This window comes from Cololabis saira, chromosome 13 (assembly GCF_033807715.1).
Source record: "Cololabis saira isolate AMF1-May2022 chromosome 13, fColSai1.1, whole genome shotgun sequence".
Lineage (NCBI taxonomy): Eukaryota > Metazoa > Chordata > Actinopteri > Beloniformes > Belonidae > Cololabis > Cololabis saira.
The window spans coordinates 6,938,511-6,953,727 of NC_084599.1; the positions used below are offsets into that span (position 1 = coordinate 6,938,511).

At 43.3% G+C, this 15,217-nt stretch overlaps 1 protein-coding gene across 1 annotated transcript; it reads left to right on the forward strand.

The window, feature by feature from the left end:
- Positions 1 to 2,364: 2,364 nt before the first annotated feature.
- LOC133457685 (divergent protein kinase domain 1A-like) lies at positions 2,365 to 14,795 on the forward strand. The gene is made up of 5 exons (XM_061736993.1): positions 2,365 to 2,559; positions 9,914 to 10,048; positions 10,940 to 11,047; positions 11,135 to 11,308; positions 13,695 to 14,795. Exons 1-5 carry the CDS (start codon positions 2,503 to 2,505, stop codon positions 14,505 to 14,507), a joined length of 1,287 nt encoding a protein of 428 aa, XP_061592977.1. The 5' UTR covers positions 2,365 to 2,502; the 3' UTR covers positions 14,508 to 14,795.
- The last annotated feature ends 422 nt before the right edge of the window (positions 14,796 to 15,217 follow it).

Consider the following 15,217-nt stretch of genomic DNA (forward strand, 5'->3'; position numbering starts at 1 on the left):
TCGGTCCGTCGTGGTGAAGAAGGAGCTGAGCCGAAAGGCAAAGCTCTCGGTTTACCGGTCGATCTACGTTCCCACCCTCACCTATGGTCATGAACTCTGGGTCATGACCGAAAGAACGGGATCCCGGATACAAGCGGCCGAAATGAGTTTCCTCCGCAGGGTGGCGGGGCGCTCCCTTAGAGATAGGGTGAGGAGCTCTGTCACCCGGGAGGAGCTCGGAGTAGAGCCGCTGCTCCTCCACATCGAGAGGAGCCAGCTGAGGTGGCTCGGGCACCTGTATAGGATGCCCCCTGGACGCCTCCCTCGTGAGGTGTTCCGGGCATGTCCCACCGGGAGGAGGCCCCGAGGAAGACCCAGGACACGCTGGAGTGACTACGTCACTCGGCTGGCCTGGGAACGCCTTGGAGTCCCCCCGGAAGAGCTGGAGGAAGTGTCCGGAGAGAGAGAAGTCTGGGGATCCCTGCTCCGACTGCTGCCCCCGCGACCCGGACTCGGATAATGCGGTGGACAATGGATGGATGGACCTCCAAGACCGAGGCCATGGTTCTCCACCGGGAAAGGGTGGCATGCCTTCTCTGGGCGGTACAGAAGTCCTGCCTCAGGTGGAGGAGTTCAAGTATCTCGGGGTCTTGTTCACGAGTGAGGGAACGATGGAGCGTGAGATTGACAGACGGCTCGGTGCAGCGTCCGCAGTAATGCGGTCGATGTACCGGACCGTCGTGGTGAAGAAGGAACTGAGTCGAAAGGCGAAGCTCTCGATTCACCGGTCAATCTACGCACCTACCCTCACCTATGGTCATGAACTTTGGGTAGTGATCGAAAGGACAAGATCGCGGATACAAGCGGCCGAGATGAGTTTCCTCCGCAGGGTGGCTGGACGCTCCCTTAGAGATAGGGTGAGGAGTTCGGTCACCCGGGAGGAGCTCGGAGTCGAGCTGCTGCTCCTTCACATTGAGAGGAGTCAGTTGAGGTGGCTCAGCATCTGCTACCTAGGGAGGTGTTCCAGGCATGTCCCTCCTCCCTAGGGAGGTGTTCCAGGCATGTCCCTCCAGGACGAGACCCCGGGGAAGACCCAGGACACGCTGGAGAGACTATGTCTCTCGGCTGGCCTGGGAACGCCTCGGACTCCCCTCAGAAGAGCTGGAGGAAGAGCTGGAGGAAGAGATGGAGGAAGAGATGGAGGAAGTGTCGGGGTGAAGAAAGTCTGGGCATCTCTGCTGAAACTGCTGCCCCCGCGACCCGGGAACGGATAAGCGGCGGACGATGGATGGATGGATGGATGTAGACCGTTGTCTGGCGGGTGATATGTCCCAGCCTCACTTTAATATTTGCAAAATATCTCAAAATAAATAAATGAAAAATTTAGATTCTGCAGATTCTGCTTGATATTTTCTAGGATGAACTGTAAAAGAAGTGTAACCACTGTCTGACCTGCTTATTTTCTGTAGCTTGGGGTCCTAAGTTAGAGATGCACCGATCAGGATTTTGAGGGCCGATCACAGATCTCCAAAAGCAGTATCTGCCGATCCCGATATTGCCGATCACCGCGTGAAATCCTTAAATTCGTCAATAGCGTTGTCTCATGTATAACACTGACATTGTATTATTGGGTATAAAAATTAGGGGATGAGAAAGTATCATGAATTTTCTGTTTTATTGCAGGCTGAGGCAATAGTTCACCCTCTAGAGACTCTTAGAGACGACTTGGAATCAGTTTACAAAGAGTAAGTGTAGCTCACTAGCTTCAGCTTTCCTGTGGTAATAATTATGTACAACATGTGCAGCAACACAGACAACAGCAGACATGTCACTAAAAGTTGATACAAGTTGTAAATTATAGACCTTAGTTTTCCAGAGGAAAAAGGAATAAATCTTAAAATAAAAATTAATTATGAATTATTAAGCTTTGTGAAAGCTTTGGCGATAGCATCCGCTGCTTTAAATGATAGACACAAATGCCCTATACCCATAATATGGCCCAAACACAAAAAAAACTTAAATCAAAAAAGTTGCTTCAAACAAAAAAAACGTCACTTCTATCAAAGAAAACATTTCCAATCAAAGAAAAACAGTGTTCAAATGCATTTTTTGAGTCTCAAATATTTTTTTTGCATTCAAACACTTTTTTTCTTTGATTAAAATCATTTCTTTTGGATTAAAGTGACCTTTTTTTTATTGAAAATATATTTTTGAATTGAAGCAATCTTTTTTTTTGATTGAATAATTAAGAAACAAATTTACCTTCGTACACAATTCGACACTATTTGTGCTATACAAATAAACCTGCTGCCTAATGCCCAGCATGAAGGCGCGCCCTCCCTCGGTGTGCGCGCCGCCGCGGCCGCAGATGCGTGAGCGCCTCGCTGCGTGCGGACGCGGCTCCGCGGCTCCGCTGCCTCCCACGGCCACCGGCACCGGCGTGCGTTTCTCTGTGCAAACATCCACCGGTGGCTCGGTGCGTGTGTCGGCCGGCGCGGAGTGAGATGTTTCGGGTCATCCACCATGGCGAGAGGCGTGTTTCCCTGCGGGCTCCTCAGGAAGCATCTGTCCGTCCACCAGGTGAGACACTCTCCCCATGCACCAAGATCACGCATCCGCGTCTTCCAGGGGGGGCTAAATCCGCTATGCCACAGCTGATTACACTACAGGTATATACTCTCATTTTGGTCGCCTTGCCACGTCTTTTACGGACGGCTGGTCATTTCCAGGGGAAAAAATGGTTTCTTTGGGTGATTCATAAGGCACTTGATGCTCGACGGCTCGCAACTAGGAATGAACCATCATCCTCATCCCGGTTGCTGTAGCAACCAATCCCATGGTGCATTTTGCTGGAACAATTTACACTCAAAAGAGCCAATTTTAGAAGCAAAACTTTAACGCCAGCCTATATAAAATGACGTATTTACAGGTAATGAGCGAAGGTGGGTTACGACCAGCATTTGGTCTCCGACGAAATGTTACATTCAAATGAATGTAGATCGACAAAACTTGACTTGATTGAAGGTTATAAAGATGGGAGGCAGTTGAAGGATATTCTGCAACAGTTTGATGTGGGTTTAGGTGAAGCCCAGTTGTTCACAAGTAAAACGAAAGAGGAGAAGCCTCAAGGACACATGGAGGTCCTTCATATATGAGCCAAGGATGAACCTCGACCGTGAACTCTGGGTAAATACAGCTCTCATTTGAGACATCCATTAAGCCATTTGCTCCTCTAATTCAGGCACACTTTCTGTTCCGGCATCATGTACGTCATACTGGTTAGAATTTGTAATAACAGCCCGATTTGTGCTGGATAGCTGCGTGTATTGAGATAAATCCCCACACAGTTACACACACAAACTGTGAAGTGCAGTGAGGAAAGGAAGAGCCTGCCTCTCTCCAGGGACAACCACAAGCATCACTCAGTTTTCTAGGCCAACCCCGCCTGCTGGGGCCAACTTAAGTGGTGTCATTCACTGATCCTTGGGAGGAAGTCATATGACAACCAGTCTGTGGAGGAGACATCTGTTGGCTCTCTTCTAAAACCTATCTCACATCTTTACAGTTGTAAACACAATCACTTATATACAAAAAATAGTTATTTAAAAAAAGGAATTTAAAAACAAATGATCTGTGACTTCATTCACACAAAGATGTTCAAACATATTAACAGCAAAAAAGGCAAGGCAAGGCAAGTTTATTTGTTTAGCACAATTCAACACAAGGTAATTCAAAGTGCTTTACATCAACATTAAAAACGGCAAGACATACAGTAATTAAACAGTAAAGAACAAATAAAATGAAATACAATGATAAGAAAAGAGGTAAAATAATAAAAAGCACAAGTTGTTAAACAGTAAGGGCAGTAGATCCAGCAGGTACATCCCATTCTTCAATGACAAGAATTACGTTTCTATACGGTCAAAACGTATAAAGACCGGGTCAAATACAGTATTACAAAAGTAATCTGTAACAATTTGTACAGTGAATTAAACCAATTTGACAATTCTATGCCACAATGTCTGTTTCCAGGTCTTATTTCACACAACTGACGAGAATTATGTTTCTATACGGTCAAAACGTACAAAGACCGGGTCAAATACAGTATTACAAAAGTAATCTGTGCCGATTCGTGCGGTGAATCAGACCAATTTAAACAATTCTACGTCACAATGCCTGCATTCAGGGCTTATCCTTTGCGCAGTTTTCAAAAAGTATTTAATGTGCAAAAAAAAAAGGTGAAATTTATGGGAATTAAAGATTTGACAGAAGTGTGACATTTGATCAGTCTAAAAATATTATTATCATATAACAAGCCCACTAAAACAAGCCATATAATTAAAAAAAGAAACCTTACAATGATAACATAAGTAAGAATATTAGATTGATGTTAAATAAACGTAACATTTAAAAAGAACTTCAAATAACCTCTTATATTTTTCTGAAAAATAAGTCTACCAATACCGGTACTTTGTCTCCAAAGTCATTATGTCCTGATTTAGAAACTATGATTTTGTCAAATATACAACTTTTATTCTAACTCACTAACAAGTTACAGAGAAAGCAACGAATCCTGAACGTAAACCTGCATCAATCACATCTCTACGGTCCTAGTTGGATCTTTTTCCACATTTCTCTCCAGACCTGTTGGCTCAGACGCGAGGACAAACACAGGTGTGCATTTACAATAGGTGTTATGTCCCAGCATGCACCTGATACCAGACTGCTGATAATGCTGACATGGTCGTTATCAAATGAACTTCAGTTTTCAATCTTGATGTGTGTGTGCCGTCTGATCTGTGACGGGTCGGACCGGCAGCGGTTGTGCAGACAGCGTGGCGCTGCTTTTCCATCCCATAATGATAGACGGAGTGCAGAAGCATGCTGGTCTGTTCTGTCTGGCTCTTCTTTCCACAAACATTTCGCCTGAGTCGTGCTTGTTGTGCATAATTTAAACCTTGTTTTCATAGTGCTCAATTATGTTGGGCTAATAACTTACAAGTGACTCTTCCTGCCCTATCCATTTTTTCGCCCCCCCCCCCCCCGACTTTTCTGTGCTCTGTACAGCAGCCAATTCAAAGTCAAGCTCTAGGGGGTGGCTTTATAATCATACATAATAGATGAATGTTGTTCAGGCTATAAAACAAGAGTGTCGGAACAGTAATGGTCAGCTTTAATCTCATCTCTGCCCCCGCAGATCTGCATCAGGTGAAGCTTCATAACAGTACAGTATATTTTGGGCTCTCTAAGGATGAGAGATGTTCAATACAAAGCTCTCTATTAGACAGAGCAGCCAGCTAAATCAGCCAAAGTCTCCGTTTCCTTTCACCTATCTCAGCACGTGGCCACAGTTTCCAGTCAAACTTTAATTAATAGGTCACACAGAAGGCACAGTCAATATTTCCTCATCAGCCACATTTGTTTCTCCCTTCACTCGGAGAGGTTCAATACCTACTCCCCAGACCAAAGTGCATCGGACACACCTGAAATGAAAGCTGTATTGATCCGGAAAAGCCAAACTACATATTTGTTTCCCATAACGAGTGTTATTTCCCAAACTGTTTTGTCGTTGATGCATTCCATCAGGAGGAAAATGGATGAGGCACACCCTGAACGTTCCTACGGGGCCTGTGCTGTTAGACGGGTTGTGCGTGTCGTGGACAAACCCATTAAACGCTATTTATTATGTTCTTTCCAACTAGGTGAATATGCAGGATGAATTACCAATAGGAGGACTAGAGAGATGATCCAGAGTTCAGTAGATTTAATTAAGCAGTTGCTTGCAAAAGGGTCAGAACACACAGTTACATACAGTCACATATAAAACATACAGTTACATACAGTTACATACAGAACTTGCAGTTACACAGTTACATACAGTTACATACAGTTACATACAGTTACATACAGAACTTGCAGTTACACAGTTACATACAGTTACATACAGTTACATACAGAACATAGAATTAAATACAGAACACACAGTTACATACAGTTACATATAAAACATACAGTTACATATAAAACATACAGTTACATACAGTTACATATAAAACATACAGTTACATACAGTTAAATATAAAACATACAGTTACATACAGTTACATATAAAACATACAGTTACATACAGTTACATACAGAACATAGAATTAAATACAGAACATACAGTTACATACAGTTACAAACAGAACTTGCAGTTACACAGTTACATACAGTTACATACAAAGCATACAGAACATACAGTTACATGCAGAACATACAGTTAAATTCATTTCAGTTCAATTCTATTCAATTTAATTTATATAGCGTCTATTACAACAGAAATTGTCTCTACGCGCTTTCCAGAGACCCAGAACATGACCCCAACCAATTATTACATAAAATAAAACATAAACACTGGCAGGTAAAAACTTCCCTAGTGAGAGAAAAACCTTAAGCCAAACATTGGCAAGGAAAACTGGCAAGGAGGGAAGAAACCTGGACCAGGACCTGGATCATAACGGGGGGCCCTCCTGCTGGAAGCCAGCTGGACAGAGCAGGAAAAGAGAGAGCAGACAGAGAGTATCAAGAACAGAGAAAGGACAGACACAGACATGGCTAACTGGTGCACTACAGGGATGACTACACAAGCAGACACACAGAATACCAGGAGCCCAACATCGCCCACTGCCACGCTTCAAACCCCCAGCTTTCTGAGGAGCTGCTATCTTTTTGGGTCTGGAGGAGACGTGGGACACTACACGAGTCATATTATCAGAAACACCTGGGACATATGTGCAACATGTTTCTCCAATAATGTGACAAACATCCCCCTGGGCTGCCAAGACTTGATCTAAGGGTAATCTATTGTGTAATGCAACGTTACGCAGGATCTTGGGTTCAGCTGAGACAGCGTGGAGACCCTCAGAGGTCACGATGTTACGTTTTCAAGATCCAGAGGCAGATCATCAACACGATGAGCCAAGTTAACCGTACCCCACCAGGGAACGAGACCTGCGAGGAATTTTGCTCCCGTGGAAATATGATAAGTGGCTAGAAAGATCACGCTTAGATACTCTGGTGCTGGAATAAAAATGGGGATAATTAGTGTGATGCTACGTCAACTTATCATAAATGCCCACATGTGGAACGAGTAAGGAGCAAAGGAGTGAGGGGAACTTTCTTTTCACACTTCAGTAGATTTAATTAAAAAGTTGCGTGCAAAAACAAATCATTTTAAGGAATAAAAGATGATTCACTCTTACAATTCGAGTAGAAAAAATCATTTATAAGGTAAGCGTTAGTCTTTTTGGGTACCAGTCTGTACACTTAGTCGGCCCAAGGCTACATTTTGCTGCTCTCAGCAGTCTTGGTTTGGTTTGGCTAAGGTGATCGTGGTCGGCTTCATAAGTGAGGCAATTAATGGATAATTCAACAGGAGACATACTCGTAAAAGGAGTTAAATGGCCGGTGTGAGGAGACCGCAGTTAAAGATGCTCTTCTTGCTTTTCAGCATCCATCAATTAAATGAATCCACAGGATCACTGTGAGTGCACAAAAATAACTTTATTCAATACATTTCCTGGGAAAAAAGTGCCCATAAACGTTTCATTTATTCATTATGAATTACAAAAAAAAAGTAATATGAAACCAGTGAAGAGCACAGAGAATGAACACAGATTCATATGTCTCATTAAAGTCTTTCGCTGTTACCTTCACTGCACCAAAAAGCACAAAGACTAGTGTTTGCAAGCAACTGGTGAACATGATGGGACATCTAGAGCCAGACGTTTCTCTTAAGGTGGAGACAAGTACAGACATTTTATACCTTTTCACATGAAAATGACCCCCCAGATGACAGTCCACTGCTCCGAGTGTAACTAGGGTCAAGAGCAGAGGACTCATTGTGTTTCATGGGATATATATATACAGGACTGTCTCAGAAAATTAGAATATTGTGATAAAGTTCTTTATTTTCTGTAATGCAATTAAAAAAACAAAAATGTCATACATTCTGGATTCATTACAAATCAACTGAAATATTGGAAGCCTTTTATTATTTTAATATTGCTGATCATGTCTTACAGTTTAAGATTAAGATTCCCGGAATATTCTAATTTTTTGAGATAGGATATTTGAGTTTTCTTAAGCTGTAAGCCATGATCAGCAATATTAAAATAATAAAAGGCTTGCAATATTTCAGTTGATTTGTAATGAATCCAGAATGTACGAAATTTCATTTTTTGTAATTGCATTACAGAAAATCACAATATTCTAATTTTCTGAGACAGTCCTGTCCTGTACTGACAATAAAGATTCTGATTATTATGTCCTAATGTTGCATTTTAAGTGTGATACACTGCCCTCAAGTGGTAAGACAACCCAGCTTTAATTTAATCTACATATTCAATTCAGTACATTGAATATATAATTTTTTTTTTTTTTTTTTTTTGCACTAGCAAAAATTTTAGCACTCTGCATAATTAATACCTTGTGACCTCCACTGCTCCCGTTCACTGCCATTTCCCAATTACATCCGGAACAGAACAAACTGGCACCTGAAAACGCTTCAATATCTTCTTCTAGCCTTCTCCTGCTTTGTGAGCATCAGTTATTTCCAGCTTCAGGGCTCTAGGCAGCTGCTCGGAGGAACCCATGGTGCTGAGCGTTGGGGAAAGGTCAGTTGCGTCTGGGTATGTAGAAACCTTTGAAATCTGCATCACCTGGTCTTCCCTGAGGATGGTTGAGATCAAGCCATGGCACCGTCAGGTTTTCGCTTTCCAAAGGGGGCGTTACAAGCCATTAACCGGGTCTTTTTTTGGCTTCATTGATGCAAATCTTGACCTGGGGTGTCCAAACTGGAGGGTTGGTGGTGATTTGTCTTTTGAATCTCTTTACATTTTTTTAAGGGATTCAAACGACAAACATTGACACATTTGTCAAGTCTTAAATCCATGAGCTATGTTTGAACTGCTTCTGGAGAAAATGGTGGTTGGCGTGGAAGAAAAAGACGAGAAGCTGACGGGAGTGATACGGGAAGAGACTTCTGACAACTGAAGACGGCGTGGATGCTGCAGACAGACGGCCGTCCCAGTCCAGACATTCTCACTAACACTCCTATCAAATGTATTAAGAGCAGATTATAGATCTTATAAATCCAAACTTGAGGGTATAGAAAGTCCTTTATAATACTTTTATTAGAAATTCTTTAAAAAAAATAAATTCTCACGTCTATTAGAACAGTGTCTCCCAACCTGGGGTCCAGGCCCCCCCTGGGGGGCGCCAGAGATCTCTGGGGGGGCGAAACTTTGTCTGCTTTGAGGATATGCAGTTGTAAAAAATATATTTGCACATGTTAAATAAATAAAAAGTCACAATAACACCTAATGGAATACAGTAATCCAAGTCTGTATAAACCCACTTAGAAATATATTTTGGTCATTTTAAAATACTAAGTTATTTATCAGGATAAAAACCTTAAAACGTATTATTATATAATTATTCAACATTTAATCATACTACTACTCCGACAGGTTGTTAAAGGAAAAATGTTAAAAAAATTTAGCTCTCATATTAAGAGACAATTTTCAGAAATATTTTTATGTCCTTGCAATTATCTTTTGTGTGTATTTTATACATTGGTGACACAAGAGGAAGGTGAGAAAAACAAAGTACAGGGTAAACCGAAGAGAAATGTATTAAAAAAAAACATAATTAATGTTCATTTTTTCAATTAAAGGTTTGTAACGAATAACTTTACTCTTTTGGTGCTAGTACGTACGGGTCGGGGGGCCCGGCTGGTCTTAGACACAAGTAGGGGGGTAAACAAGGAAAAAAGGTTGGGAACCACTGTATTAGAAGATGCTGCACTCCAAATGTTTTCAGACACACTGGTGAACAAGTATTAGTGTGCAGGGGTTCATGGTAACAGCATGCTGCACCGTGTCGTCAGCAGGCCAGATTCTCCTACCTGCACATGAGGTACCTGTTCTTCTCCTGGCTGGCCGTGTTCGTGGGGAGCTGGATCGTGTACGTGAAGTACTCGTCCTACACAGAGCTGTGCCGCGGCCACGACTGCAAAAACTCCATAGTGAGACTTCTTACTTTCCACATGTGTGTGTGTGTGTGTGCAGTGGCGTCAATTCAGTGGAAGCTAAGGTATGGCAAGGTTACGAGTCACAGAACTTAACTAGAGTATCAATCAACACGTCCAGCAAATACTCATCACAGAAGTCTGCTATGTAGCTTATCTGTGTGGTCAAGAAAATTGGACCTTTTTCAAATGCAGTCTCGCTCACTGCAAAAACTCAAAATCTTACCAGGAATATTTGTCTTATTTCTAGTTAAAATGTCTCATTTTTAGTCAAAAAATCTCATTACACTTAAAACAAGAGTCATCACCAGAAAAATAACTTATTTGACCATTTTCACCTGTTTCAAGTACATTTTCACTTGAAATAAGTAGAAAAATCTGCCAGTGGGACGAGATTTATCTTCTCATTACAAGCAAAACAATCTTGTTGCACTGGCAGATTTTCCTACTTATTTCAAGTGAAAATCTACTTGAAACAGGTGAAAATGTTTGTTTTTGAGTCTTGTCTTAAATGTAATGAGATTTTTTTTTACTAAAAATTAGACATTTTAACTAGAAATAAGACAAATATTCTTGTTAAGATTTTGAGTTTTTGCAGTGTATAATAACTAGTGAAATCGATCATGTTGTTCTGATTTGCATTTGTAGTTATTCTATATGTATTAAGTGATAGAATAATCAATACAAATAGTAGAGTAATTCCATAAATGTATTTAAAAAACAAACATTTACATTTTCCCTTGAAGCCAAGGTGTGGCGGCTGCCGTACCTTGCCAAACCCAATTGACGCCCCTGTGTGTTTGTGTGTGAGTGTGTGTGTGTGTGTGTGTGCATCCCACTCGGGGAGTCGGTGTTTCTCCATTTGTGATGTTCATTCTTATTTTTCAGTGTGACAAATACAGAAGAGGAGTGGTGGACGGGTCTGCGTGCAGCAGCCTTTGTGAGAAAGGCACTCTGGTCCTGGGGAAGTGTTTCACCGCCACGCCCAGCAGCCAGGTGGTCTCCTGTACGACCCAGACCTTCCCCTCAGGTCTGCTCCGTACTAACCACACGCCCCCTGGGGGGGGTCTGCTGTCACGGCAGGTTTACTCGGGGACCTGGGGAGACCTGGAGGGAGTCATCAAGTGCCAGATGGAGGACGGTCCCTCCGACGTGGCAGGAGAGAGGGAGAGCCGGAGGGAGGCTGCTGCCTTCAACCAGCCCACCAAGGGCACGTCCGTGGAGAAGTTCAGAGAGATGATCGTCACCCACCTCAAGGTGAAGGCGCTCTGGCTAAACCACAGTTGTGACTTTGATTTGTGTAAAACAATATAATACATTTTATTTATAGGCGCCTTTCGGGACACTCAAGGTCGCCATACAAAAGGACAATGAAAACAATCAATAGAAACATGGCAATCAATCAAAAACAAAGTGCAATACATAAAACAACAGTAAAGTGCAATAGTGAGGTCATTCCAGTCCCAAGATTATTGTGAGTATGCATGTCTGAAGAGGTGAGCTTTATGGCGGGATTTGAAGGTGATGACAGACGGTGCGTCCGAAATGCCATACTAAACAGTATATACTAAAAAGTATACTTAAGTTCGGCACACTTTTGAGTAAATATCAGTAGTGTGCATTAATTGGGACGTAGCCTACTATTCAGAGCGCACACGTCACTTCCTGCCGTTGGGAGGAAGTGACGTGTCACAGCAGCAGTAGCAGCAGCTGTTACCATGGTAACAGCAGCAGTAGCAGTACTGCTCCGCTATTTCCCTTTTATTCTGGCCCAAACAAGATGACATTATATATTATATACGAATATTATAATATTAATATTATGTAATAATATTATTATACTTAATATTATACTTATGACATATACGTATCACATAGCAACCAAACACCGCTGCATTGCATTGTGGGAAGTTTCTGCTTAGCTAGTGTCCATCAATCCACACTAATACATTTCTCCAGAATGAGTATGGATAGTACGGAGCCCCTAAAGGGACACGGATTTATTTATGAGTTTTACGCGCACGCGTGAAACCTTTAAGTGAGCACGTAAAGTTGTTTACGTGAGCACGTAAAACGTTTATGCACTCACTAAAAAGTTTCACGCGCTCTCTCAAAACAGTGAGCGCCTAAAAGTTGTTCTACGTGAGCGCGTAAAAACAAGTACATGGGAGTATTGCTGGAACAGGAGACCCTCCAGTTGCGCCCTGCTCTGTTTATGAATGGAAATGACATTAAGGATTTAGCTGAGCTATATTTTAACCTGGGACTCCATTATAAGGACATTACCACTTTGCTTGCAAGTAAACAACTTTACGTGCTCACTTACGCGCACGCGTAAAACTCATTATAAAAAAAAATAAATCCGTGTCCCTTTAGGGGCTCCGTAGGATAGAGCTACTATTGAGTACGTTCTAATGTTTCGGACGCACTAAAAAATCTCGCATACTCATCTTGCATACTCATTAGGGTGGAAGTGTGCAATTTCAGACGCAGCCAGAGTCTGACAGTTGAATGTGGCAGTGAGTTCCAGAGGCGTGGGGGCGAGCGGCTGAAGGCCCTCGACCCCATGGGGGATAGGAGCAGATGGGAGGGTGAGTTGGATGGAAGAAGAGGACCTGAGAGAACGGGTGGGGATGTTAATATGAAGGAGCTCAGCAACACACTGTGGGGCTGGTTGTTGACGGCCTTGAAGGTGAGAAGAAGAATTTTAAAAGTGATGCGATATTTGATTGGAAGTCAATGGAGCTGCTGCAGGACAGGTGTTATAGGACTGGAAGACGGGGTTCTGGAAATGATTCTGGCGGCGGAGTTTTGGACAAGTGGTAGTTTACGGATGGATTTGTCGGGTAAACCAAAACCATATTTACGGAAAATACTGCCAAGGGGCAGAGGTGTCTTCAGTATTCACATTCATTACTCAGGTAGAAGTATAGATACTAGAGTTTAAAAATACTCCTGTAGAAGTTGAAGTATCAACTCAAGTGTTTTACTCAAGTAAAAGTATAAAAGTACTGGTTTCAAAACTACTTAAAGTATAAAAGTAAAAGTAATGTAAGGGGGAAAAAAGCCATTAAGGACAAAAGCCATTGAAAATGAAGCATCTTAGTATAATGTAAATATATTAAAGAAGCATATATGTGTACTATTGAGCATTAACATGTGTTTCAGAGAGCAGCAGATATGATGACTAGTTGCCTATAAGTATTGTAATGGTGCAAAAAGTCAAACTTCAGAGGCATGTTATCATTTATCCTAACCTTTATTGGAATGTACATCCAAGTTTAGTTGCAGGAATCTGAGGGAACGGATGTAAGAACAAAACTGGACAAGAACATCTGAAACAACCACAACCACATTCACTCTATCCGGATGGAGCAATTTAACTGGATAGTTTTTTTTTAAAGGCCGAAATGAAATAGAGTAACGAGGCTGTTTTTAAAATGTAAGGAGTAACAAGTACAGATAATTGTGTGAAAATGTAAGGAGTAAAAGTAAAAAGTCGTCTGAAAAATAATTACTCCAGTGAAGTATAGATAACCAAAATTTCTACTTAAGTAAGGTAACGAAGTATTTGTACTTCGTTACTTGACACCTCTGCCAAGGATGAGATTTGTTTATCTAAACCCTCCTCACTCCTTTGCAGGCCACAGTGGGAGATCAGTCCAACCTGGCAGAGCTGGCAACCAGAGTCCTGGGCTCGGCGGACGCCAACAAGGACCGGCGCATCTCGCTGCCAGAGGCCCGGGCCACGTGGGCGCTGCTGCAGCTCAACGAGTTCCTGCTGGCCGTGGTGCTGCAGGACAAAGGTCACACGCCCAGGCTGCTGGGCTTCTGCGGAGACCTGTACGTGATGGAGAAGGTGCCGTCCTCCCCCCTGTACGGGCTCCGGCTGCCCTGGCTCCTGGAGGCGCTGGTCCCGGCGGGCCTGCGCCGCAGCATGGACCAGTGGTTCACGCCCTCCTGGCCGCACCGGGCCAAGATCTCCATCGGCCTGCTGGAGCTGGTGGAGGACGTCTTCCACGGGAGCGCGGGCAGCTTCCTCATGTGCGACGTGAGCGCCGCGAGTTTCGGCCACAGCGAGCAGCACGACTTCAGGCTGACGGACGCGCAGCACGTGGTTCCCGAGGCCGTGTTCCGGAGGAGCATCCGGCAGCGCCACTGCAACGCCGACCGGGACTGCCTCTACGGGGCGGACTGCTTCACGTCCTGCGACCTCACCAAGCACCGCTGCACGCCCGAGGTCAGCAGGCCCAACCTGGCCAAGGCCTGCCGGACCCTGCAGGACTACATCCTGAGGGGGGCGCCGGCCGACGTGAGCGGGGAGCTGGAGAAGCAGCTGGACGCCTGCATGGCGCTCACGGGCTCTGCCGAGCACATGGAGATGGAGCACTCGCTGGTGCTGAACAACCTGAAGACGCTGCTCTGGAACAAAATATCGCACAATAAAGACTCTTAAGTCAAGCCTACGGAAGAGTATAGGGCTTGGTCGCCAAGTTGCATTTTGGGACGCGGTGGCCTTTTTGGCAGCGTTGTGAGTGTAAACAAACAGCAACTGCAATTGCCGTTTGCACGTCTGGAATTTACCGGGATACCTTAAACAAGGAAGCCACTGGCCAGTATATGGAGAAAATAATGATTAACGGTATGGATCCATATGAAATCCCTACTAAACAGTGGAGCTCCAACGAGGACCTACTGCCGCAGTTCTGCACAACCCACGTCTTACTACCTTGTTTAGGAGTGTTTGGCAGCAGCTTTGGTAAATGTTTGACTCGCCATGTGTTTCAATAAATTAGTATAATAGTACAACATACAGTTCATGTTTTGTATTACTTATTTTTTCTTTTCTTGACCGCTATATTATGTTGAAGAGGCTCAGAGGCATGAGCAAAATTTTCGTTTTCCTTGTGGGTTTATTTTTTTCCTCTGCAGCTACAAATAGACTTAATATTTTTTCCTCAACAAACTAGTTTTATCTGAATATTGGGGTTAATCACATCGCAGAGAGCTGGCCAGCAATTGCGTTTAGCTGGAGAAGTGGGAATAAAACCCGTATGAATGATCCAACTCCGGTCTGCGTCTGTGTGAGTGTTTGGTTCTGCCTCTGAGCAGGAAAGCGTTGAAAAGTTAAACCATTAGCGATATTTTTCCCACGTCTGTTATTTG